The sequence below is a fragment of the Gobio gobio genome, assembly GCF_949357685.1.
Source record: "Gobio gobio genome assembly, chromosome: 1".
Classification (NCBI taxonomy): domain Eukaryota; kingdom Metazoa; phylum Chordata; class Actinopteri; order Cypriniformes; family Gobionidae; genus Gobio; species Gobio gobio.
In genome coordinates, this window is record NC_137097.1 from 56,198,400 (window position 1) to 56,225,509 (window position 27,110).

General features: G+C 40.0%; 3 protein-coding genes across 6 annotated transcripts in view; 2 read left to right on the forward strand and 1 right to left on the reverse strand.

Annotated features, from left to right (window-relative positions):
• Positions 1–16,576, forward strand: crlf3 (cytokine receptor-like factor 3). Of its 3 annotated transcripts, XM_079834379.1 has the most exons (10): positions 48–118; positions 187–264; positions 2,578–2,706; positions 8,218–8,425; positions 10,529–10,616; positions 11,446–11,623; positions 11,711–11,933; positions 12,607–12,745; positions 12,986–13,098; positions 15,066–16,546. In XM_079834379.1, the coding sequence occupies exons 3-10, from the start codon at positions 2,590–2,592 to the stop codon at positions 15,332–15,334; spliced, it is 1,335 nt and encodes a 444-aa protein (XP_079690505.1). In that variant the 5' UTR covers positions 48–118; positions 187–264; positions 2,578–2,589; the 3' UTR covers positions 15,335–16,546. The 3 variants fall into 3 exon arrangements, with proteins under 3 accessions (XP_079690503.1, XP_079690504.1, XP_079690505.1); XM_079834377.1 differs by lacking the exon at positions 187–264 and having other exon boundaries at positions 1–118; positions 15,066–16,576; XM_079834378.1 differs by having other exon boundaries at positions 43–264.
• Positions 1–27,110, forward strand: part of dus1l (dihydrouridine synthase 1-like) — a 658,813-nt gene that overhangs the window by 414,174 nt on the left and 217,529 nt on the right. The gene's annotated exons all lie outside the window — the stretch shown is intronic.
• On the reverse strand, positions 16,503–26,880 carry suz12a (SUZ12 polycomb repressive complex 2 subunit a). Its single transcript, XM_079834366.1, has 16 exons — positions 26,148–26,880; positions 25,483–25,529; positions 25,293–25,357; positions 25,034–25,102; positions 24,878–24,927; positions 24,692–24,777; positions 23,109–23,328; positions 22,915–23,017; positions 21,924–22,029; positions 21,138–21,318; positions 20,918–21,012; positions 20,493–20,636; positions 20,183–20,340; positions 18,974–19,172; positions 18,548–18,627; positions 16,503–18,339 (listed from the first exon to the last, which is right to left on the reverse strand). The coding sequence occupies exons 1-16, from the start codon at positions 26,317–26,319 to the stop codon at positions 18,048–18,050; spliced, it is 2,067 nt and encodes a 688-aa protein (XP_079690492.1). The 5' UTR covers positions 26,320–26,880; the 3' UTR covers positions 16,503–18,047.

Sequence of the window (27,110 nt, forward strand, 5' to 3'; positions counted from 1 at the left end):
GGATGAAGGGTTTGCATCAAAGTGAAAATATGTGCCTCGAGCTCTTTACTGTTGCCAGGGCGTCAATGGCGGAACTCCGCGACAGAAGTTAATATGACACAAGACAGGATCGCATAAGGTAATACTGCAACAAAAAAAAAAAACGCTTAATAGAAGCATATGTTTTTGTTACAGTTTATTTTTCAGTGTTTAGTTTAGAGATGCTGTCGCTTCGTGAGAAGGTTTATGGGTGGAGCAGTTTGAAGAGCTTACTGTAAAACTGAGGTGAGTAAAAGTGATGAGCGTTGGTGTGGCGATCCCCATAGAAGAGCCTCACGAAGTGCTTCTTTCTGAGTTTTAAAATAACTGCTAACTACTTTAGTGATCAGTTGTTTATCTAAGCAAAGTAATATTTGCATATCTTTACTGCTCTTCTCCCATCTGCCTTTACTTTTCACTTGTTTTAGACATGTATAGACATGTTGAGTGTGCACGATGCATCGGTATGGCCTATGGAGAAATACAGCACTTTACATAACTGTCATCTAAAGCTGGGATTGGATCAAAAGAGGAATACACGTTTTTATGTAAGAGTATAACGGTAAAGCTGATAGGCAGCAGGATGAAATGGACCTCTGGCAGTTTATAAACACTTGTTTTTTTTTTAATGCATCTTATGGTCTTCATCTTAAGAGAAGGACCATTTAAACTGTGGCCCTTATCAGTGAACGGTCACAGATTGTGAAACAGGACACATGATCCTCAGATCAGAGACATCTTATCCTGGAATTCCCAACATTGTCCTTTGGCAGCAGATTTTTTTTTTGCCTTTGTATCTAGGTCATTCACGTCCCTCTGAAAGTACTCTCAGTCCTCTGCTGTACTCCCTGATGGATTCACTTGTGGGAAAGGATTCTGGAAGAGCAATAGATAATATAATTGCTGGTCTTAATGCGCTTAACCCAAGTCTGGATGAGAACCCTGCTGCGAAATCAGAGGATTAGACTATGATTTTGGAGAACCCCTCCCTTTCCCTTGATCATTAAATGTCAAAATCTGCTAAATATGCCGCGGTTGCAGCTCATAACATTTTTTAGGCATTGATCATGAGGGAGATGAGTGTGGAAACACAGGCTTGTTGGTGCAGGTCATAATTTGTTGTTTAGGTTTCTCTCTCACAGGTGTATGGATGATGAAAGGGTGTTTTTGAGAGTTGAGCACAGCTTCATTCTCTGCTCTGTGCACTAAGGTCAGCATCTTTGTGTTAAACAAGGGTCAATTGAATAGCTTGCAGAACAGAGCTGCCGATCCACCTGCCCTGTGTTTGTGTTCACTTACACGCGTAAACAAATAGGCAGCTGTTCTCTCCTGCACAATGACACCAGTGTTATACAGGCACTATTGTACAGAAGTTGAGGTGTAGTTTTAGTTAAGGGTAGTGTATATGGGTAGGTTCAGTCATGCTTGTAATTGTAAGCCACATGGGCACATTGCTTTCACTTGAACAGAACACACATCTTTAACGGAAGTGGTTTCATTTTAGCATGCTAGCCTCAAAACAGATCCCCTGATCAGTAAAGAAGCGAGTTTTCTTGTTAGTATTTGTAGAAAAATGTATATATTATTATTATTATTATTTTAAACTAGTATAGCTTTACTGGTTTTGCAGCCAGATTTTACATGGAGCATCAAGTGGTAAGAACACGGTAGTCCTTGTTGTGACTGGCCCTTAGCACAGAACAAACACTAGACCAAATATTATTTTAGCATTCATTTCCATGACAAGTGACGGATGATTTTGAGTTTGTTTGGACATAAAGCCTTTGATGTTAACAACAAAATATATAGGTGATATTTGCGAGTATATGGTTAGTGGTATTAATATTTGCATCTAGCATTGACTTTGTGCTCTCCTATCCAAAAATCAGAATCAGAACAGATGTTGAATGTGAATCATTTTTGGATTAAGATCCACTGTCCCTTGTTCACAGGCACAGCAGTGTGTCGAGTGTCACACAGATTGATGTCCTCCTATCAAAAACCGTGACTCACACCGTTGTGCATACGAGTTTATAGCACACGCATCTCATCAGGTCTTGTTTTTGATGCATGTAACCTTCAGGCCAGTGATCAATTTTCATGACTCCTGTGATTTCCGCACTGATATGACGGTTGGCATGAATGTGGTTTCTCAAGGTTATAGCATCTGAGCCTTTTAGTCATAACTATACACGACTGCATCATCCCGTTGTGTTAAACTTCAAAAGATAAGGCTGTGAGCATGTTGTTGTGTTTCAAAACGCGCTTCCTCACATCCACGTGACGTGGAAATGATGGCCCGATGGTTGCACAAAGTTGGTGTTACATTTTTATGAGCTCAGACCATGAGGAACAGGCTCTGTTTTTCAGGTCTGTGTGGAATTTCATGCTCCTGTTATTATTATTTTAGCTTTGTTAGTGTGACATTTTCCAGAATGGGCGTTTAGCCTTTCTCTGTAATGTTTTCTAACCCCAATGAGAAATCTAGTCAAACTAAAAGTTATCTCTATCAATGGAAATGTTTTCCTACACTTTACCTTGATATTTGTGCTTTGGCAGAGGCCAACAAGGATGTCAATAGAGGCAGAGGCGTTGCTGCAGGAGGCGAAGGAGAGCATTGAGGCAGCCCAGAACTACAGAAGCGAACTACAGCAGAGACTACATGGACTCAGCCAGGCACGCAAACAGGTATGCTGTGACTCTGCACTGCCGCTGAAAGAATAAATAGGTTTCCAACAACTAGCAATGTGTCTGTCCACACCGAAACTGCTGTGCGATGTGACACAATTTCAGTCAATCAGAAGATATTTCATAGGCTATATGGTGGGATTTTGGACCAATGAGATTTGACTGTGGGCGAGGCTACTCGATGTGACACTGCGGTAATCAATTTAAAGGTGCCCTAGAATGAGTTGAAACAATTTTTAAATTGTTCTCCGATACCTACATGGAGGGTATTTGACTTATTTAAGGGCAAAAATTGTCCAGATATGGTTTTACAGGTCCATTTACAGCCCTAGAAATTGTCCCTAGAATGAAATGGTCTGTTTTTGCCTTATTTGGAAGGGTCATGAATTTTAATGTGGATTTCTGCTCTGATTGGCTGTTTCACTGCGCAACTAATTTCAGTAGCTTTAGTGACAGAAACACTATACTGTCCGTCATGAAAATGGAGAGATTATGCATCCAACCTTATATATTTGATCCTGTTTCTGACGAAAATGTAGATTTTGAGGAACAACCAATTGTTTTGAGATTGGAAATGGACGCTTCTGAGTGTTAAGTTTAGTCTTTATTTTAACCTGCAGAACGTAACTTCAGTACTATAACTTCAGCCTACATGTGAACTAGCATATAACATTTAGACGTTAACGCATAACGTCAGCAGTCACAACTTTGTTTTAATCATTGTAATCCGTCACCTTAAGATTTTACAAGGATAGCTTCTTCACTTTGAGTTACGAACTCTAAACAGCGAACTGGGTAGCGCGTAAATATGTTGTTTGTACATTACAGTAAAGTTTTTTTGTTTGTTAACAAATTGACTAGATACCTTGCTTGTCAAATGACTATCGTTTCAACTTAATTGGTGGATAAAGTGATGTTAGCTTGAAGGATTGAGTGAGCTATAAGCATCTACACTAACATAGTTAGCTCCTGAGTTATGTGTTGTTGATGAAATATAGGCTAAACTCTATCTGACAAAAGGGATTGCCAAATGTATCTACGGTTGTATTTTGTATACTATTTATATGACAACACTGGCAGGAAATAATATTAACCTTTGTCATTTGACATTTGTCAAACTGTTATGTATGCTGTTATGTCTTGTGTTGGATCTAGACAACCGGGGGATATTATCGTTAATGATGTCTCACTAAGAAACTTTAAATTTAATCAGAAATTGTTTAGACAGTCAATAAGTGGGTAAAATCACTACTTACTGCTAGCGGGAATATAGTTTGAATTGCCGCTTCTTCAGTATCAGACGCTAAGCGAAGCCTGTTTGATATTGTCCCAGCCTGGTTAGAAAAACTGTCCGTGTAATGTAGTGGTGAAATGGGCCGAGCAAACGAACAACTTTGAATTAAATTGTCGCGGTTATAGATAAATATCAACCATGCCCGTTGACAGTTTTGTTCTGTGGGAAGGGTATGAAAAGTCCATAACATTTATTTCCATGATCTGCCATTTTCGCTATCCTCGCGTGACGCTTGTTTCTTCACAATACCTGCAGATACGCAACTCCCGATGATTCGGTATGTAACAGGAAGTTTTAGATGACAATAAATGTATTTGTTGTGCACTTTGATTTTTTTTTACTTTGCAGACAGTTGTATTACAAACTCCCTGTATTATTTGAAAAAGCATGATAGGGGCAATTTAACTTTAATTTAATCTATCCATCCATCCATCCATCCATCCATCCAACATTGCCAGAAATAGAAACCAAGCAATTGACAAAATGTCCTCTTGCTCGTTACTTGTCTCGGTCATGGCTGGCTCCAGATAAGCAATCTTTCCATGTAAATCTGTTTTTATCTCATCGTGTGTGGTTAGGACAGTGTTACAGTCATGCCAAAACCATAGAGACAGTAATGAAATTGTTATTGATCCCACCCAGCATGCACCAATGCATAAAAATACTACAACATCCTCATCAAAAAAAACTGTAGAAAAGGCCAGAAACAATTCAGCTTCACAAAGGTAGTGGTTCCCTACACAGTAACCAAATAACAGGACATATGTGGGTGTTTTTGAGAGAGCGAGGGTAAGTGATACTCCCGCTGTCTTGGTGAAGTAAGTAAGATCCTCTGTGCCAGGAAACCTGTTGGTCAGCACAGAAGGGCTGATTCATGCCGCACGTCTCCCGGGGTGGCTGTAGGATGTAAAGCCGGCCTGCTGCTTGGTGTTATCTTCAGTCTTTGCTTCTGGCATCTTACCCAACTTCCTCCTTCCCCCACCTCCCAGAATGCCTCGTTCAGAGTGTAAACAAGGCTGTAATTTCCTGCTCTTCATATGAGACATTAAACTCAGAGAATGTTTAAGCTCTCTCCTCACATCCTCCACAGGACAGAGAATTTAACCAAACTTTTAGGATCATTGACTGGTGATTGTATGACACCCCACAGTACTGTGATTAACCTCACAGCGTGTGCAGCTGTCTGACTGAGATCCCATATGTGCAGCCCATCTGATATGATCATATCACATGCTCTGTTATTCACAGCAGTGACACAACAGTTGTGGTCAGACTACATTTGTCCTGCATGAGCAGAGCTACTTCCAGCTTCCAGTTGTAGGATCTCCTCTGTCTTAAGATTGTTCATGTATTAAAAGAACTGAAGCTTCCTGGGCAGTAGTTGAGCTTGATGTTGCACCTTTAACATTAGCAGTTGTTTTTTTTCTACTTCCTCTTTAAGTTGTTACACTCTGTCTCAGCCACTGAGGCTTCCTTAAATCCTACAAGTGGCCACTATTTCCCACAGCCTGTCACCCACGAGCCAGACTGCAGCCAGCATTACATGGTCATAGGAAAAGCAGACAGAGCTATAGTGTGTTTGATCCACACCAGCATACATATTTCTATTTGAGATGGGAGTTGGGGGAATAGATATTTTTAAAGTATTGATATTTTACTTTACAGTATTGTATTCATATTCTCTCAGCAACATTCTTATTGTTATTGCCTGACCAGAGACTGCAGAATAAATGTGGCTCTGTTACCAAATATTCTTTCATCAAAAATCTATTATTATTTTATTATTATTATTGGGATTGCAATTGCTAATTCTGGGTAGCCATGGACTGTCCATGGTCACCATTAAATAAACGCCTAAATAAATGCAATAAATGTAAAATAAATGGTTGTTATAAATAATATATTATTATAGAATTATAAAAATATAATTAATAATGTATACTGTATATAATATATAATTAATTAATTATTATTATATTTACAGTTATGTAGCGTTTTTGTCTTGTGCCCAGATATACCCAAAAATAAATGAATTATATATTTCAGGTATTTATTTAAATCTCGATTTTGATCAATTTTGATATGCAGTAAACATGGAACGACATGATTTTGGCCGTTAATTGGAAGGTGAAATTGCTGTCGCTCCACTCGTATACTCTCACTGTGGCATAAGGTCAATTCACATTCACTTATTGAAATGTGACCAATATCAAAACTCAGAACAAGCTAAGAATATAATTTTGAAATCACATTACACTGAACATAACAAATTCAAATTCATAACAAAGAATATTTTTTCTTGTGCCTATCTGACTTTTTTTTTTTGATTGTACTGAATCTTTGGGAAGAAGCTGAGTCTAAACATCCTGTGATGGGGAGTCTGCACTTCAAATCGCCCCACATCCCCAAAGCAGCAAAGCCCTGAGATCCTGCCTCCACCCTCCACACGCTCCTCACAAGCGCATTGTCACGAATAACAATATTTAGGCAAAGGATTCTGTCCTGGCTCAAAATATTCAGATTGATTCTGATAAGACTTAAATGTATGAGGAATGATGCACGTCTCTGGACAGAAGCATTTCCTGCGTCAACTGCAAACAAAGCCAAGTCTGGAACTTTCCACTATGGTTGATTAATTGCACCGGCTCTTTTTGGATTTCATCCATTTATCCTGCACCACTTTATCTGTGTTATTTTAGACTCTCTTCCCACTTCCTGGAAGACAGGGTGTTATCTCCACCTACACACACTGTGACGGCAGTCTGTTGAGTTCCACGCTGCTAATCGTCAACGCGTTTGCTCTGCGGTCTGTTGTGCGTTTCTCTCAATATGCTTTTGCCCAGGGCTGCGTTGTGTTTTCACTGAGACTTTTTCTCATTCCAGAAATATAACTCAAGGAATTTTTAAAATTACAGACTTTAACGTGTCCTTTTATGTCAGTGTGAAGAGTGCTTGCGTGTGGTTGATCACTAGGTTTTAAGCTGTAGTGTACTGGGCCACAGTTCAGTTGCAGCACAAATACAAATGTTCATTGATACGTGGCATTGAAGAGCCCAAGCTAACATTCTTTTGCAAGTGCGAGTTTCATGTTCACAAGACAAGAGGAACTGTTTTTTGTTTTTTTTACATTGAAAACCGCCAGGCTTCCTGTCACTCTTGGCTCCATTTTGTTGAAGGTGAAGCAGTCAGTCTGAAAGATGCATCAAGAAAATTGAAATGTGCCATTCACTTCTCACCACTTCCGCTTTCGGTCCTACACTCATGTTCAAGACTGTGGTACATTTAAATGAATTACACAGATACCAGCACTTCCTATATCTGATTTATGTAACCCTCTTAATGACTAAATGTATATTTTTAAATTTCTGAATAAATTGGTTGATCTATTATTATAGCATTTATAGTTCTGCATTCAAATAGGGCTTGGCTTGTTTCTTTATACATAAGTCCTGTTTAGAGAGGACTAGCTTTCCATAACATTAAATTTGTGCAACAGAGGTACAGTACTTTATTATTTTAATCTATAACTAACTAACTTTTTCCCTCGCATAATTATTGTAAAAAAAATAATGGTGCAAAAAAGTTATGGGTCATCTAAGAATTAAAATATGTTAATTAGTACTTTCATTCCGCAAGGATGCATTAAATGGATCAAAATGATAGTAAAGACATTTATGATATTACAAAAGATTCCCATTTCCTATAAATGCTGTTCTCTTGAACTTTCTATTCATCAAAGAATGGAGATGGAGATGTTTGTATGTAAAGTCCTTATATTGCGGTGTGTATTCAGGTTTCAGGCCACGACCCCTACATTATGAGTACACGCCGATGTCCTTGTTTTTTAAAATGCAAAATAAACAAATAAAAAAAGTTTTATTAAAAATGCAAAACGTTTTCTGTGATAGGTAGGTTTAGGGGTAGGGTTAGTGTAGGGCAGGGGTGTCCAAACCTCCTCCAAGACACCTGTATGTAATTATCTAGCACCCTGAACACCATGATTAGCTGGTTCAGGTGTGTTTGATTGAGGTTGGAGCTAAAATCTGCAGGGTGGTAGCTCTCCAGGACCAGGGTTGGACACCCCTGGTGTAGGGGGATAGAATATACAATTTGTACAGTATAAAAAAAACAAAATTATCGCCTACAGTATAATAATTACGCCTATGGAATGTCTCCGTAAACCACCTATACCAACGTGTGTGTGTGTGTGTGTCCAGGTGCGAGGCAGTGCCAGTCAGACACGTGAGGCTCTGCAGCGGCACTTCCAGGAGCTGCAGGTGGCGGTGAGTCGACTGCTGACCGAGAGGCTGAATGCTCTGCTGCAGGAAGTCGACAACATCGAGCTGGACAGTGTCAGTCCCTTAGATGACTGTCAGAAGCTCATTGAGAGTGGAGTCAGCACAGCTGATGAGCTGCTCCGAGAGGGTGAGTCTGTCAGAGCTGTGGAAGTGGAGGCTGGCCGGCTGCTCTCTGTTTGGGCTACAATGATTCTTCAACTGCAGTCACACTAATCTGACCTCATGAGATTTAAAGTATGCGAAGACCCTTATTTGTTAGGGGAAAGTATACATTTCATTTAGTCTTGTACCAGACAAGGATACCTAATTTTTGAGCAGTCAGTTTCTTTTAGAGTTCTATTGCCAGCTTGCAAGTCTATGTCAACAGTATGAAATTAAATCAAGCCGGACATTTGCTTAATACGTAGTTGAATAATATCCATTATGGTGGTAGTATCTAATCAAACTGGGAAACAATTTGGCTATTCAAGGCTAAAGACTCTTAGTCTAGCAACTCTCCGTTGGCATGCAAGCTGGAAAAACCAAACTCTGGTCAGGCCAGTCACATCGTGTATAGAGTCGGTGGGCGGGCTCAACATAATGACCGCAGAGTTGACGCGGTTCCGAGTACTACTTGTAAACAAAGAAGCTGGCGAACAGGGTTCTTTTGAATCGGCTTTGGCCGCGACTCTGGAAGACTTGGAGTTAAGCTTTTCTTTGAGAAAAGAACAAAGAACGGCACTGAAGTCATTCTTAAGAAAGGAAGATGTGTTTGGAGTTTTGCAGACCGCATACGCCGAAAGTTTAATCTTTCAACTAGCTCCGCTTCACCTTCTTCGGTGCTCTGGTTGGTTGTAGCGCTATCCTATTGCATGCAGAGGGAATTTGAAAGACAACCGTTTATCCCGCCCGTCGTATTGAGCCCTGCCAATGGTGATTTTATTTGATGTGGGTCTGGCTTGTCAGGCTAAAAGATGCTCAGATTCAGTGTACAGGAGTTTAGGACAATATTTTTAATTCAAATAAAATCTAAATATAATAATTAGTGGTGGGCATAGATAAAATTATTTAATCTAGATTAATCTCACTGTAATCTTGGAATTAATCTAGATTAAAATGGCTCATTTGAATTCTGCCGAAGGCATTCAGAATATGTGTGCTCGTAAGTGATTGTTTGTCTTTTTGTAGTTTGAATAATAAATAACTTCTGTCCCTTTAAGGCCTGACGCACGCATGGATCCCAAAACACTGTTCCTGTGAGCTGGTTACGACTGTGTTTACGTTAAAACTCACCAAGATGGGCATTGAGACATTTTTGAGTGTATTTGACCATTAATAAGCTGGAAAAAGGAGCTAATTTTTGCACTTGTATGTCAAAGGCGGCTTTATTATGGTATGTGTCGCGCTTCAGGTGCGACCGCCAAATCTGTAGGAATTAGTAGAATTAACGTTATGTGCAACCCCGCGCGAAATTCAGACCGGTCACACCATCACTAACATGCTGTCATGAGGAAAAATCCAGCAGAACACCCATTCGCAATGTTCAGAGGGTTAACCGGACTGAATGAGGAGGTGGGTGCGTGTCAACTCGCTGTCGGTCGGAGAGGAGAGCGCAGCTGATATATCGATACTGTAGAAAATGAGTATCGTATCGTTTCAGATATTTCAGTATCGATACATATCGAAATAACGATATTTTTGACAACACTAGTAGGCATACACATAGGTTCGAAGACTCGTTCTCTCGTCCCCTACAGTGCAATTCGGCTAGGTATACATCCGCGCTAAAATATAAAGGTGAAAGTCATCATAGCTTGCGTAGTATAGACCCAGCTCTCAACCCAACTTTGAGAATAGATTAACGGCGATATTTTTTTTAATCGCCCGATAAGAGTCTCACTTTAACGCAGCACGTTAACGCCGATAACGGCCCACCACTAATAATAATTTAAATAAATATTTTTTCAAATGCATAAACTTATGTTGCTAAAAATTAAATTAATTGTATTTAAATAAATTATCTTTAAAAATATACGTTTTTGTTGTAGGGTCATTGAAAGTATAAGCAGGAAAAGTACAAATCTTGAACTACTTGCTCATATGGACCAGCAGAAAAAAAAAATCATATTGTTGAGCCCGGCCATTTGGATAATTTGCAATTGCTAAAATGTTGTAAAATGTCATTTGATTATATTTGCTACAGTTGCCCTGACGTTCAGATATGAATATAATAATATGGCTGTCCTTTCAGGGGAGGCTGCCATCCGCTGTGGTATAAATGAGAAGGAGGACAAGCTGGGCAGCTTCACTAAGAAAGCCCTGCAGATCCAGTTGGACAGGTGAGGAGCACACAGACTCATTCACTTAACAAACCTCAACTGGTCCAGTGAATGAAGAAGAGCTTTGATATCTCAGTCACACTCAGTTCATGTCTAGGAACAATGAATACATGGAGATTCAGATCTTCAGCTCTTGAGAACACAGAAAACAAAGCAAACTAATGTCTGAAGTTCAGAAGGCAATATTCCCATAATTACATTACTACAGCACTCATTGAAAAACGCATTGCCTAACCTTTACTAATGGCTGGTTTTATGACTCATCTGTTTTGTGGTGCATCTTCTCAAAGTTTAATGGAGAGGTGGCAGCTGTACTAGCAGGGATGCGCTGAATCACCCAAGCTTAGCTTTATAAAACCTTGCTGATGTAGCTATGTTTCATTTTAAATGTCAAAACCTACTCCAGGATCATCCAGTCAAACCTACATTCATTACAGCAATAATCTACCACGGATGGCATTTAAATAACAATCCTTGCTTCTGTGTTTTAGAATAAACACTTTTGAATGAGCTCTATATAGTTATTGTATAGTTACCCTCACCATGTGAACGGGCCTTGATTCTCACCTTAAAAACATTACTCACCCATCCCACATTGCTGTCCACCATTTTGTTGGCTAGGCTCCTGTAATGTCCGCATGTTTTGTGCTTCTTTATACTAACTGGGGACAATTTAGCGACTTGATGCGTCAATCGACAGCAAGCCATGTTTTAAACAGGATGTTTATTTAACCATTCAGGATTATTTGCTAAAGATTTATATTGAATCATATAAAGTATCTGTTCTCTATACATCAATAACAGTCTACGTAAATACATGTGTCCTCAGTCTGCCCGAGGTACCTGTGCTGGTGGACGTGCCATGTCTGTCCGCGCAGCTGGACGACTCTCTGCTGCATATGTTCCGTTCGCACGTGGCTCGGCACGGTAGTGTGGCATCTCATCCGCCCGTCCAGATTGAGGAGCTGGTGGAGAGACCAGGCGGCGTACTTGTGCGCTGGTGTAAGGTGAGTTTGGCCTCCCATGTTCAGTCCAATCTGACATTTTTAACCCCATGTAAGCCTCTTGGTAATGCCTGTTCTACTTGCTTGTAGGTGGACGATGACTTCACCCCTCAGGACTACCGGTTACAGTACCGTCGCGGTAACTCTTCCCAGTACGAGGACGCGTACATCGGGAAAGACAATGAGTTCCTGGTGCTCCACCTTGACCCGCACATCGACCACCTGTTCCGTGTGTGCGCCAGAGGAGAGGGTCGAACCGAATGGAGCCCGTGGAGCATCCCGCAAACCGGCTACACCACACTCGCACCCCACGGTACAAACTAAACAAAACCTAGCTTTGCAAACACCGTCTATCATTATATTGGGTGTCTTAAAGGTATAGTTCACCCAAAAATTATAATTCTCTAATCATTTACTCACCCTCATGCCATCTCGATGTATAGGACTGTTTGTCCTCAGATAAACACAAACTAAAAACTAAAAATAATCCATCTCTGTGAGTCCATATAATGTCATTGAATGGGTGCCGCTCAGTTGACGCTTGAAAACCACACACAGCGATCATGACGGTATTCCATACGACCCCAGTGGATGAATCATTGTTTTCTGAAGTGAAACAATAGGTGTGTGCAAGAAAAATACCAATATTTGTAACTTTTTTCATACAAGCGTTCATGAGAGGGACGTTGTGACGTGGCATGTGTTGTGAAGCTTGCGCAAACTTGCGTTTATGTCAAGCTGAACTTGTAAATGCGCTTGGGACAGTTGGCTGAAAGCAATGGTTAATAGTTAAACACAGTCATATACATTGGGAATGGCATTTTGGGGTGAACTATCCCTTTAAGAGATTCCTAAGTTTATTCAGAGGAACTCCTCACTGGGCCTTTTTAATAACACGCGTGTTGAATAGATTTCAGTGTAAATTGTTCAAAAAACACCTCCAAATGAAGGCGTTTCACGAATGTTGTTTCATTGCCTGATTACAGAATGGCACCCTGGCGTGGACGGTTACATTTTAAGCAGTAGGAAGAACATCGCCATGCGCAGTGACTCATCAGCTGGTCATGGAGGCGTGCTGTACTCCAACTCCTCCACATACTTCTGTGGGCAAACCCTCACCTTCAAGTACATCAGCATTTCATTCTTCATCACACTCTCATAGAAAATAAACTGTGGGCCATTTGAAAGAGAGACCCTATAAATAGGATAAGATCTTATTACTCAACCTATACAAATGAATTATTAAAAACGACAGAAAGATGCAGAATCATCGTAAATGGCATTTTTACAGGAACACGGATCAGCAGACCTATCAAATGTCTCACTCGCTATGCGTCTGATTTCTGGCTCATTGTTTGTTTGCAGGATCACAGCTGCTGGACAGACAGATAAGCGTGACAGTTTGGGTGTGTGTGCGGACAGCAGAACTGACACTGACTCGCTGCAGAGGGATCAGGCTGTTTGCATCTCCACTAATGGTACGAGAAGTAGGGATGTGACTTTCCCAATTTCCCACCGGTTAATCGACGTGTGACAACACCGGTAATACCGGGGGCTTTTTCAAATCGCTAATTTTAAATCGAAAGTAAAATGCGCACAGCCGCTCGAGCATTCATAACGGTGCGGAGCAAAGTGAGTGTTTTCAATGAATTCCTATGGAAGTTGAGCTGGAAGTTTAGAATTGGCGCCAATTCGGATGCGGGTTGCTTGAATGGTGGGTTCATTAGCCTATTACTCTTAAAGGACAACTCCGGCGAAAAATGAACCTAGGGGTAATTAATACATGGTTACCGAGTGGATCGTTCTCTGGGATGCGTTTTCATTCAGAAAATCGAATGTAAAGAGTTTTATCTCTAAAACCAGATTAGTTTATAACGCGAGTAAATGGGGCACAGAGTAAGTAAGCTGCGATAATTCCTATCGACCAGCTAGCTCACTTAGCACAGCATTCGTGGCTCGACTTGTCGAGACTGTTTTCCAAGATGGCTCCTGTCTGTGTACACGTAATATTCTGTCTATCTAAAGTATCTTCTTATTAAACTGTTTGTACACTTACAAAGTTCTCAATGCTTCGGTTTGCATGTAGGGACCCTCATTATGCTACCGTGTTAGTGTGAGGCTATTTTTAGCCTTGTTAGTGGTATTAACTAGTGATTTAATTTTACTTACTCTGTGCCCCATTTACTCACGTTATAAGCTAATCTGTTTTTAGAGATAAAACTCTTTACATTCATGATAACGCATCCCAGAGAACGGTCTACTCAGTAACCATGTATTAATTACCCCTAGGTTCATTTTTCACCGGAGTTGTCCTTTAATGAAAAACACAACAACAAAACAGTACAATGACAAACTCACTTAAATAGGCGCTTTTACATTTCGCTTTGAAACCAAATCTTACGCGATCATCTGGTCTTTCAGCTCCTCGCTCTCGCGATGAATGAAATCTGACTCCTGCTGCGTTTGTGCTGGGACTCACGTTTGGCTCACACTGTATTGAGCAGACACAGTCCGTTCTTAATTGTAGTGTCTGTTCTCTAACTGAACTAAATGATTGTATTACTATACAAATACTTGATACGACGGCGGGGTCGGTGCCGCGGTGGGTGGGCAAGTGATGTAACCAGTGTTGCGCCTCAACACCGGTAACACTTTCAACACCGACTATCGCAGCAAGCCTAACAAGAAGGAAAATATAGTTAAATGATCATAATATTGGATCCGCCTTTTAAGATATTCAGTATATACACTACTGTTCAAAAGTTTGGGGTGGTTTGATTTTTTTTCTCTATTGCTCACCACAGCTGCATTTATTTGGTCAAACAGTAAAAACTACTACAATTCAAAATAAATGTTTTTATTATAATATATTTTAAAATGTAATTTATTCCTGTGATGTTAAAGCTGAATTTTCAGCCAAATTACTCCAGTCTTCAGTGTCACATGATCGTTCAGGATGATTTGCTGCTCAAGAAACATCTATTTTTATTATCAATACTGAAAACAGTTGTGCTGCTTGATATTTTTGTGGAAACGGTGTTAATTTTCTCAGTATAGTTTTATCCGCATTAATATATAGTAATCTACATTTATGCATTTGGTAGACACTTTAAATCTAGAAATAATTAAGGAATGTTTTCCTCACTGTTTTAGCTAAATGAACACAAGCAAGAATATGTATCAGTTTAACAATGCATAGTAAATATTTAATTGGTAAGTATTAATGCTTATTGCCAATACAATTAAATAAATGAGTTCTGGGAACATTTATGAGGGATGGCTCAAATGTTTAGTTGAAATTGAGCCGTTTAAATCAGCTCAAACTAACACAATTTTGCTGTTGAAGTTTAAATCAGTGCTTTTTCACTTTTCACTCACCAACTGCAGGCTTCTCGAGGAGACGCAAACATTAGTGTTAAGTCGCCATGTGCTTTCCCTTTTCCAGGTGCTGTGTTTGTGAACGGAAAGGAGATGACCAACCAACTGCCAGCCATCACTGTTGGCTCGTCTGTGACCTTTGACATGGAAGTGGTCAACCTCTTTCCTGTGAGCAACAACAACAACCCTAGCGACGGGGGAAACTTCAAGCTGAGGGTGACGATTGGCTCGGGGAACAGAGAAGTGGTGTTTGATTGGCTACTGGATCAGGTGGTGGACAGCCTTTTCTTTGGCTGCTCCTTTACACACTCCGGATGGAAAGTGCTGGTGTTTTGATTGATGCATGATGACTATCCAGTCTGCTGGAATTCAAGACCTCAAGTTCTTTTAATTTGATCAAACTTTCCAAGTGCTTACAGTGTTCAGATGTCACATTTTGCCCTTTTTCTTATTACTACCAGTTACAGATATCACAGCAGAATAACATTAAACGTTCTCTGTTTTGAGGTATGACGCCAACCACTACTCCTTGACCTCATTACAGGTGGACAGGTGTTGCGATCTTAGTCTCTTTTGCAAAAATGTACTGTTAAGCTGTTACATGTTAGAGGAGTCTAATAAAGTCTTTGCCTGCAGGTGTTAAGTTGCAAAGCATGTTGGTCTGGTTTACCACAATAAAAAAAGTGAAGCATTCAGAGATCAAAGGCACTCAAAACTGCTCAGAAAACGTGCAAAATAAAAATTCTTCACAACGATGAATCTTTTATGCTCTGACAATCTTTCTGCATGTTTTCTCAAGTCAGAAGTGGAGAGTATATCTGTAGCCTGTTTAAACATAGCTGGATGTTGTTTTATTTAGGACAGTAACATTTCGAGATGGCATACCAAACAACTAGTATTTTATTCTTGTTTGCCTGGTACTCATTGTTCTAATTTTTTGAAACCACAGGGTAGACTGCTAATGTGTCAACATGTTACTGATCAGTAGATATCAATACACAGAAATGTGATCATTCGCACTAAGCTTAAGTGTTGTGCCATTTTATAATTAACTTTTTTTTTAATGTTCACGTTTAATATACGTCTTACTGTACCATTTCATGTTTTCATTAGCTGGGTTACCTTACGGTAACCTTTGTAATGCATTGGTTGGAGCTTTTAGGGGGGAAAAGGCATATTTCACAAAACAAAATGAGAGGCCAATTCACATGTTCCTGAGGTAAAAGAACATCATTTACAAGGTACTATGTAATTCCTCAATGCAGAAGGGAACATTGAGGATACACGCATGAAATATCCAATACTATATTTATAAAACTGTGACCGTTTAATGTACATTTACCTCATTTTGCCTGTGCCTTCTCAGTACAGATGTAAGAATGCAACTGAACATTTGCAATTGAATAAACGGTTTGGAACAAATTCTTGATTTTTTGTTTTTTTTACTCAAAATAAAACCAATAGATGAAAGATAAATGTATGACCATGACTTGTGAGGTATCAATTGTAAAACAAAAAAATCTTTATTTTAAATAAAGAACAACCTGAAGCACTTGTTTCAGCATAATTCATTCACACAAGCAGGTTTCATATTGTTCCTATCATATTCTTGATATAAATATTTTTTTGACATTAATTTATATCAGTAATCCACATCTAATGTAATTGATGCTGCATTGATTGTTACGCATCAGCCAGTTAAGTAATTGATCTAAAAATATTGACCAAAAACCTTTTTTTTTTTTTTTTAAACCAGTGCACAGTTCTAGCAAAATAAAGCAGTATTTTTTTTTACAAACAGATCCCTTTCTTTTAAAACAGATGCATACAACAACAACAACAACAACAACAACAAAACAACTATGAAGACTTCCATATCTGAGTAGAAACAAACTAGACAAACATTGTAGCCATTTCACTTTGGTCTAAAATAATCTTCCTTCTGGAATGCAGTCACCTTCAGCAAAGCCATGTCAGATTACTAATTTTATGTACATTATAACAAGTTTCCTCAAAAAACACCTGAAAATAAAACAAATGGGCACCATGAAGTACAAGTAGAACCAAAGTAAACCGATGGATACAGCAGAGCAGACGCACTGCGAGAAAACGAACGCATCTTAAAAGGTGGAACTGGACACAGTATTGTGTGCAGTAAAGTGTCATTGAAATTCAAACAAGAGAAAAAGGAAACCTGTTCACACCAATTTACACCAAAAGTTCAAACCCTGCTTAGAGTCCATGTTCCCATGGGTAAGGCAAGTGTAAACATTCTGCAAGGCATCCCAGCCCACTGTGTTTTAGTACCCTGCACATGTATGTATCTGTGTTGCAAGGTTTGAATTAAGGCTCTGAAAAACTTGAAAAACAAATTGCAGTGTAGCCTGCAGCACTGATTGTGGTTCTTCAATCTGAGATTCCAAAGAAAACGTCTTCAAGTGTGGTGAAACATTAACGTTCACTTTAGCCACCATGAAAGAGACCAACAAAACTTTGGTCCAGAAGAAGTCCCACAGAAGAAAAAAACAACAATAACCTTGTAGGGGTGGCACTAACAGAAAATGTTGAAAAATTATCACACAAAAAAAAACACTATACATCAGCAAAACTAAAATGTTCAAGTTTTCAGAATGAGTTTATCAACCCCTGTGAAAAATATGCAATAAAAGCAAGTTTGTAGGAGCCATTTCCACCCATCAATATCCAAAATATATTAAAAAAAATCTTTTCATAGTCCTTTTAAAAACAGGCATCTAAAACAAGTGCTAAAAACTTGCTAGAGCTACAGGGTTGTGTGTGTGTGTGTGTGTAGAGAAAAATCAGTGATTACCTGCTTATAGTTCATCATAAAGTCTAATGGCATCTTCAAGTAATCTGAATCTAGAGTTGCTTTGAACTGATGACGTCAGGTCAAATCACCACACAGCCTGTTCCTAACTAGACATCATCTTTAACCCTGTGAGTGCAGAAAGTGGTGGTTCTCACATCCAGGGGGGGGCGTTTGACGCCTACTGACACTTAATTCAATCCAGAGTGAGAGGAGGTGGTTTCAGTGATTCTGGGTCTTGACTAAATTGGATACACCGACTTCGCCATCGCCGCTGGGTCCGCTGTCAGCACCGTCTTGCGTTTCGGACTGCTTCTGGCTGGCTTTTTGCTGATTCAGATCTCTCAGGTGAGCCATGGCCTTGTCTATAGTCCCTGTATTCACTAAGCCGAAGTCGTGCATGCTGACCAGATGAAGCAGAGTGTTCCGGCACAGATTCTTCTCGACGATAGTGTTGGCATGCTGCTCCACAAACACCACACAGGCCTGATTCATTTGGTTGTCTGCTATGAATCTGCACGGAGGGAAAAAAAAGATTACTAGCAGAAATGTAATCGACCTCTGAGAGATGAGCTCACATAAATGTGCAAGGTGATACAGGGAATGTATCCGGGCCACTGTGATATACGGGACAAGGATTGTGTTTAATGGAAGAGGTTTGAGACAATACAACAAACTATTAAAAGAAAGGACAGTGATGAATGAGAAGAGAAAATACGTACCCATGTTTCATTACATGCAGGTTCCACAGTTTCATGACCTCTTTCTCTCCCTCATTGACATCTGTGAACTCCTCGATTTGCTGAGGGGTGATGAAGATGAACAAAATCATTTAAATGGAATGACAAAATCAAACAAACTGGAGCTAGAAATCTATAGGTCACTCAATGCAATGTTGCAGGTCAATTTAACCCGACGAACACTGATTTAGTGCAAATTTACATCAGATCCTGTGCATCTTTTGATGTGATTTGAATACATGAATGTAATATAATTCCACTGACACGATGTCTCACACACACGCACACACAGAGTCACAAGCAGCACACCATCTGTCTTGAGAGTCGATCTGATCAAGTAACCTCAATGCTGGACCTTCAATGGTAAAAGAACCAAAAAGGTTAATGATCTCATGACTGCTTCCTCACCATAGCAGTCTTCTCCCGGAGCCACTCCGGGTCCCTCTCGTCCTCACTGTCCACATCCATTTCCTGTGGTCTAAGCGGCATGCAGCTGTCGCTGTGGAAGTACAAGCGGTTGTGGCCGCTGATGTACGTCCGTGGCTGCTCCTGTTCTCCATCCTCTGGCTCAAGGAACTCAGAGAGGCTGGGCTTTGGGTGTTTGGGCCTGTGGAAACCGCAACACTGCTTTAACATCAGATTCAAAGAATGGATGCAAGGTTGGCCTATGCATAATTACAGTATATACTACAGAAATGTTAAATCTGACACGAAGGAGAAAATAAGTCTGTGCCACAGATGGGTGCCTTAAGTCTACACTTAACTGATTATGTCTACAAGTGTCCGGAGTACACATGGTGTAGGCTGTTAGTGGCTATCAAGAAACAGTAGTATTGCAAATTAAAGTTCGGGGTGGGTAAGATTCTTTTAAAAGATATTAATACCTCTATTCATCAAAGAAGCATTAAACCAATCAAAAGTGACAGTAAAGATACTGATAATGTTACAATGGTTTCCATTTCAAATAAATGCAGTTCTCTTGAACTTTTTTAATATTAAATCAAAAAGATTCTTAAAAGAAAAAAAAATGTATGACCACTTCTACAGAAATAAGCAGCACTGTTTCAACATTTATAATAATAAATGCTTATTGAACAGCAAATCATTATTTTAGAATGATTTCTGAAGGGTCATGTGACACTGAAGACTGGAGTAATGGCTCGTGGAAATTCAGCTTTGACATTTTAAAATATATTAAATAGAAAATAAATTTTAAAAATGTAAAATTGTACACGATTACCGTTTATCATCAAATAAACTCAACCCTGGTGAGCATAAGAGACTTATATGTTAAATATCTTTCAGACACCAACGAGTTGAACGGTAGTCAGTGTAGAACTTAAATTACACGCAGTAAAAAAGTGTGCATATATTCATTAAACATTAAATCTGTTTTGGTTTGCTTCCAAATAATAAAACTGACTGGCTAATGGGGAAATTAACGACCAAGTAATATCCCATTTTTTTTAATTAAATTTTAACTATATTGTGATATATATACACATCGTAACCACAATAGAAATTAATAAATAAATGAAACATTTCACTAAGACCACGCAGCAGCTGAATCATTTTTTAATTTGGATACACATACTTTCATTTTCAAACCACACAGACCTGCACACAAGTAAGTGTGTAACCGAAGTCCTCTTCACTGGGCCGTTACGGCTGAAGGCAAAGCCAGGCTGGCAGTGGATGTCCTGAGGGTTGCCCACGTAAGAGCCATCATAGCATTCATTAATTGACACATCTATCCTGGCTCCTTTAGGATGAGGCTGGGTGAGAAACACAGTTACATCAGTATAAACATTTCTACCAAATATGGACTAAATGCAAAGTTTATACATGTGATTTAACCCAGTCCAACTACAACTAAGCCATTTATAAATTGAGTCCCACAACAACTGTTTCTGGTGATGTCTCTCACCACATAGTTGAAGATGAAGCGGCTGTGCGAGAGCTTGAGGTGCTTGAGGAGGCTGTAGAGTTTACGGCAGTTCAACGTGCACCAAGGACAGTGCAGGTCATCTCTGGCCTCCGTCTGCTGCCGTGTGTTATTGCTGTAGAGGAACTAAAAACAAAGAGGATGGATAAAACACACCGTGACCACACAGCGGCCCACTGATAGAGCGAAATGTCTCAGCAGGACTTATGAACTCCAACGCTCTCGTGCTGATATCATACAGCACAGAAATCTACAGTGGAAAGACAGTGAATAAAGGATACACCCTGCACTTTGAAAGTCAATATAAAAGCCTGGGATCACAGATAAGTGTGCTGTATTGTGTGTATAGACAGCTTTGAAAGTTTTGTTGATGTCATCAGGTAAATTTACAGATGCATATTACTCACCTGATAATAAACGCGTAGTTTCTGACGAGGTTCAGCTTGAGTTTGTTCTCTTCTTACTGGTAGATCAGTGCCAACTGAATCATTAACGGCTGCAACTAATAAAAAATTGTTACATTGTTATGACCAGGATCTTAAGCATTACACACGAATCAATATGCTTTAAAGGCCAAAAAGTTATTGGACTTTACTTGTAAAAATTAACCAGTGCTTGTGATCTTACCTACTGCTTGTGGGGGCTTTACATTACTAGGCTTGCTGCTGTCTACTGTGCTGGATTCAGAATTCCGTGTGGCAAGCGGTTTGGCCACTGGTGCCGTTCCTCTGTCAGCAGTGTCATTGGTCCATCGCAAAGTGAACTGCAGTGTGGGTCCCTGAGAAAAGGTCTCGAAGGGTGGAAGCCACTGAAACAGAGTAAAGATCCCAAATAAAAGACCAAAAACGAATAGGCTTGCTGCGATAGTCTGTGTTACCGGTGTTACATTATGTTCAGCCTCACACTGATTACATCACTTGCCCACCACGGCACCACCCCCGAATGTCGTTTTGATTTTTATTAATAATAAAAATGATATCGTTCAGTTAGAGAACAGACACTACAGTTATGGCCAAGCGAAATAGTCACAGCACAAGTCAGATAATTTCTCCTCTCTTCTGACTGGCGATGGCGGAAGATTTATGCTGCGTTCCAGGCAGGTTTTTGAGCCCGTAAATTACAACTTCAAACCACGACTCACGACTTTGTAGTGTTCCAGGCAAAGTCACGCCAAACTGCCTGAGCGCAAGGAATTGTGTGGTAGTTAGATGTAAACAAAGCATGGCGGACCGTACGGGGTGTATGCTCATTTACAATCATTTCTATCGCCAAAGGTGCGTTATTTGTATATTTGTTTCATAAACACTGCATCCGTTCACTGCATCCGTTTATTGTTGAACTCCAACCATTTCCTCACCGTCACATCTCTACTGCTTAAATGCAGACTAATAAAACACACCGCCTGCAACTGACCTTCCCATCTAGTATGGTTTCCCACGTTGCCCTTTTCTTGCCTACAGGACTCTCCTCCATCTCCTGCATGGACACTTCATACTCGCCATCCAAAAGCTGGAGGCGTCTGTAGAAGGAATGCAAAAACAAAGTCTTAAAGGGTTAGTTCACCCAAAAATGAAAATTCTGTCATTAATTACTTACCCTCATGTCGTTCGACACCCGTAAGACCTCCGTTCGTCTTCAGAACACAAATGAAGATATTTTAGTTGAAATCTGATGGCTCTGAAAGTCCTCCATTGGCACAATGCACGGTTCACTCTCAAGACCCTTAAAAGGTACTAAAGACGTCGATACAAAGTCCATCTCACTACAGTGGTTCTACAATAACTTTATGAATCGGCGAGAATAGTTTTTGTGCGCAAAAAAACCCTAAATAACGACTTATATAGTGATGACGATTTCAAAACACGGCCTCATGAAGCTTCGAAGCGTTATGAATCAGTGAGTCGAATCATGATTCGGATCGCGTGTCAAACCGCCAAACTGCTGAAATTTGGCGATCCAAACTGCTGATTCGACTCAGTGATTCATAACGCTTCGAAGCTTCATGAGGCCGTGTTTTGAAATCGTCATCACTATACAAGTCGTTATTTAGGGTTTTTTTGTGCACAAAAACTATTCTCGCAGATTCATAAAGTTATTTTAGAACCACTGTAGTGAGATGGACTTTGTAACGACGTCTTTAGTAACTTTTAAGGGTCTTGAGAGTGAACTGTGCATTGTGCCAATGGAGGCCTTTCAGAACCATCAGATTTCAACTAAAATATCTTCATTTCTGTTCCGAAGATGAACGGAGGTCTTACAGGTGTCGAACAACATGAGGGTAAGTAATTAATGACAGAATTTTCATTTTTGGGTGAACTAAACCTTTAAACTAGACAAGGAAACACAAAGTAAACTAAACATTTTAAAAGACTGATTTAAAGTGGTGTTAAAAAAAAACGGTTACCTATTTTTATCAAAAACTGTCATTTGTGCCACAAACGTAGTTTCTCCATCATCCTGATGAGAGCAGTATCTCTTCTTCCTGTTAGACAGCTCTTCAATAACATCTGAGAAGATAAGAACGTTTTTGTGAACAGGCCTCATCAAAATGTGTTTCGAGGTGTAATATTATTAAGTCTCAAAAGCTAAAGCTCATACTGGAATCTCTGGTGGTCATGCCGTTGAGCTCTCGCCCTCCTGGACGTGACACTCTGAACAGAAGGGAGTAGGACTTCACCATGTGGCTGTTACTGGGTTCAAACTCGAGGCTGGGCACTACCAGTGTGGGAAAAGCTCCCAGCTTGGTCTGACTGATGTCTGGGTTCAGAGGCACCTGCTTTTTACCTGTAGGAACTTGCTTCACTGGGCAACTCACGTCCTAAAACATAAAATGAAAAATGAGACGAGTTCAAAATGTCTGTTAGCTTTGAAACCATATATATGCTAGTGTACTACTAAAAGTTGACTAAATTAACATTAAAAATATAAATTAAGAGCTGAAGTACACGCATAAAGGCAAACATTGCATGAACTTTTCTGAGATCAGAATGCAACCTTAACATTGAATGAAAACTCAGGTCTAAACACAAACAAAATAAATATACATTAGCCTATATAAAAACGAATAAATAAACATAGCAGTGAACTGAAACTCTACAACACTCCGGTGGCGTGGACATGGAAGTTAAGCATGCTGTGTAGTAAGCGCGGTACTAATTTAGCTTCTGCATTCCACACGAACACTTGGATATGCAGCTAATATTAGCTCACATTTATCTAGGTTAACGTTAACCATAGGGCGAGCAGCCATGTAAAGTGGCTCTACTAACATGTTTTAAGTCTTGTGGTCGTTTTTTGCCCTCTCGAAATGTTCCCACGCATTGGATTTTTTGCCCAACATTTCACCGCATGGACCAGCCGTGTTAGCATTCTGTCATTGTGTGACTTCGCCAAGTCCTGTGGAGTTTTTTTTCTCCAACCGACTGATTAATTTAGTCGACCAAGCCTCTTCTCGACAACTAACGTTTAGTCAACTATTAGGGGGCAGCCCTATTGTCAAAAGTGTAGCCAAGTATAATGCACAGCTCACTTTTGAAACAAGCAGCTTTCTGTTGGTCAGCATGGCGGATCCACTGGAAATCTTTCAACCTCACTTATAATTTCTATTTACTGAATGTTTCCAGCTAAATGATTTGCTGAACAATGGTAAATGTGACCAAACCTTTACTCTCCTGGGACCAAAATTCTTAATGACTCAAGTGCTGATTTTTTTGTCAAATCAAATGCTCTCAACACATGAAAAAAACTTTGCATGTCAAGTGATTTTGTTGGGTCTTTATGTGCCAGCTGGCAAGGCCAAACACAGATTAAAAATTAACCAACAGACATGGCCACATACATAATCAAGACAAGGACAAGTTTTTTTTTCATTGAGGAAGCTTGTTTTTGTTGGTGTGCAAGGTCAATGCAAGAGTTTTACACAGCAAAGGTGGTACAGAAGCGCTTCCAAAATGGCATTTAGGTGTCTTTACACAGGCTGTTGAATGCTGCTCAGAGGTGGCATAAATGCATTTACACAGCAATTGTAGCTCTAAACTTTGATACTAGGGCTGAAGTGGGTCAGAACAGGCACAATTTAGTCCGGCTTTTATGCTGCATAGCATCTTTACACTGAATTTTGAGCAGGCACAGAGCAGCCTTAACTTGGCTGTGTAAAGATGCCTTATGACGCAAAGTTTTACCTTTCTCTTCTTGTGGCAGACCTTGACGAGTAGCACTTCTACAGACACCGAATTTTCTTCATTCTCTGAGTTCTGCAATGGCTTCTCTGATACATTGAACAACAAATCGGAATTACTGAATGATCCGGGGATATTATTTGAGCGGTAAGAGCGTACAAAAATTATTTGAACTTAATGCTGGCTTACCAGTTTTATGGAAGAATCCAGTGAAAGTGAGCTGCAGGTTTGAAGCCAGACTACAAGACAAACGACTGGAGTTAAAAACCCTGCATGCATTTTGGCCTATTCAGTCATGTTCAGAAAACGAGAGTAACATAAATCTGGAATAAAAGAACATCTTACTTGTGAGATTCTTGATCCACTTTTGACTTCTCTACATTCAATAGCAGATTGTTCACGCTAAAGCACTTTCTGAAACAACAAACGCCAACAAACATTACTTTATCAGTTGAGATGTGGAACGCTCATTCAACAGTTGCAGTGAATTTGTCAACAAACTGTCTCGCTGTGAGGCCTGCACAAGGAAATGAAGGTGTGGCTTTTTGACAAACAAAGAGATAAAGTTGCATGAAGTTTGTTTAATGAGCAGCAATCATTTTACCTTTTTGAATTTGTTCTCGAGTTTCTGTGGGCCATATATGTAAGAGATCTGTGCAGGAAGATCGGCTAATAGAAAGGGAAAAATGAAAGATGTAACCAGTTAAGTTATTGTTATGGCAGCCATGATGTACAGGCAATAAAAGTCTAAATGAAAACAACATGTTATTTCTTCATGATTGTGCTCTACTTACTGCTATGAGATTCCTTGTGCGAAGAAATCTGTATATTTGAGTTGGTTCTGTGAACAGAGAATCACAGACGTTGCAAAATTAGATTAATGCCATGTTTAAAAAAAAAATCATCATACTAAGCGCATGTCAAGCCAGCCTCTATGAAAACAACCCCATTATTTTACAATGGCACTCATATACATTAATCAAGGTGGCAGTTTGGCAAAACTTGTCTTAGCTCGTGTAGAAAAACTACAACGTGGGTTTCAAAGGGTTTTATGTTGTTCATGACTGCTGATGTCCCTTGCTCTTCTATGACAACAATTCTAAGTCCCCAATGCCATTTTAAAATAATAAAACACATAAAAGCACCATAAAACACGTGTCATCTCTTGATGCACGTGTCTAATTTTCATATAGGATGTGGCCTAGACAACTATAAAGCGTTTAAAAGCACTCTGTTATGACAAAAACCATGACATGAACCGGTAACACACGTTAAAATTCATATTTAAGAAATTTCACGAAACACTGGACAAAGTAGTATTGGTTAGTATCGTTGTTTTTAGCCCTCAAGCTAGTAGTGTGGGACAATTGGATACTGTTAAGTGTGCTAGAAAAACAGCGGTTTATGGTGTTTACAACACAAAAAAAGTTAGATTTACGAGCAAACCGGAGCAACTTACTCTCGAACGCCTGCAGGAAGAGTTCGTGGTCGGCTTGGATGTGCTCCATCTTGGGTCGCTTGACTGAAGGCATCACAACACCGGACGATACGTGCGCTCCTCCATTAGCAGCTTTACTCGTGCTGTTGGCGTAAAAACCATTTCCACCAGAACCGTGCTTTTGTGGAGCCATCCTAGAATTGCGTTCGCGGTCGAATGAGGTGTTTGAAACGGAAGCCCAGTGGATTCAGCCGAGTCCTGAGCCCAAACAAAGGGAGAGCAGCCGAGACCGGTTCGCCCCCTCAACAAAGTAACAGTTAACATCAACGAGCCGGCATTTCAGTTTGTTTTACAGACCGGATGGAATCCGCGACAACACAAATGTGCATGTAGAAAACAGCGCGACGACGACTCATCTGTGTGTGAAAACGAGCGCTTCGCGAACTCTTACCGGATCATAAATTGGGTTCCGCGCGGTAGTGAACGCCGACTACAACACAAAAACCAGCCGCGGCAGAAAGTGTGCTTAAAGATTAGCAGTCCACTTTTGTGTCGCGGACAGAATATCGCCGCTGTTTACTTATTAAGAATATACTAGTAAGCCCAGAAGCTTTGTGCCCTATGGGGAAACAGCCTGAAGTCGAAAGCACCGTGAATATTACCCGCCCTCCTTCTTGAATGTATTCGACTCAGCTGATAAAACCTCGAGTTTGGACATTGTAGTCAAGTTTGGTAGAGAGTGTGCTGTCTGTGCGCTCGCGCTGCCTTCAGTTTCGCTTATTGTATTTTCGCGGGAAATTCGTTTTTCAAAGTAGATACAGTGGCGAGGAAAAAGGGGCCAGGGTGTAAATTCTGGCCCCTAGTTGTATTAAATATGTATCTGTAGACATAGTATTTGAGTTACTTTTGAAAATGTTATAAGACGTTTTGTTTGTGTGGTCACTATTTCAAAGTAAACGAACACAACCATAGTATTTATTTTTG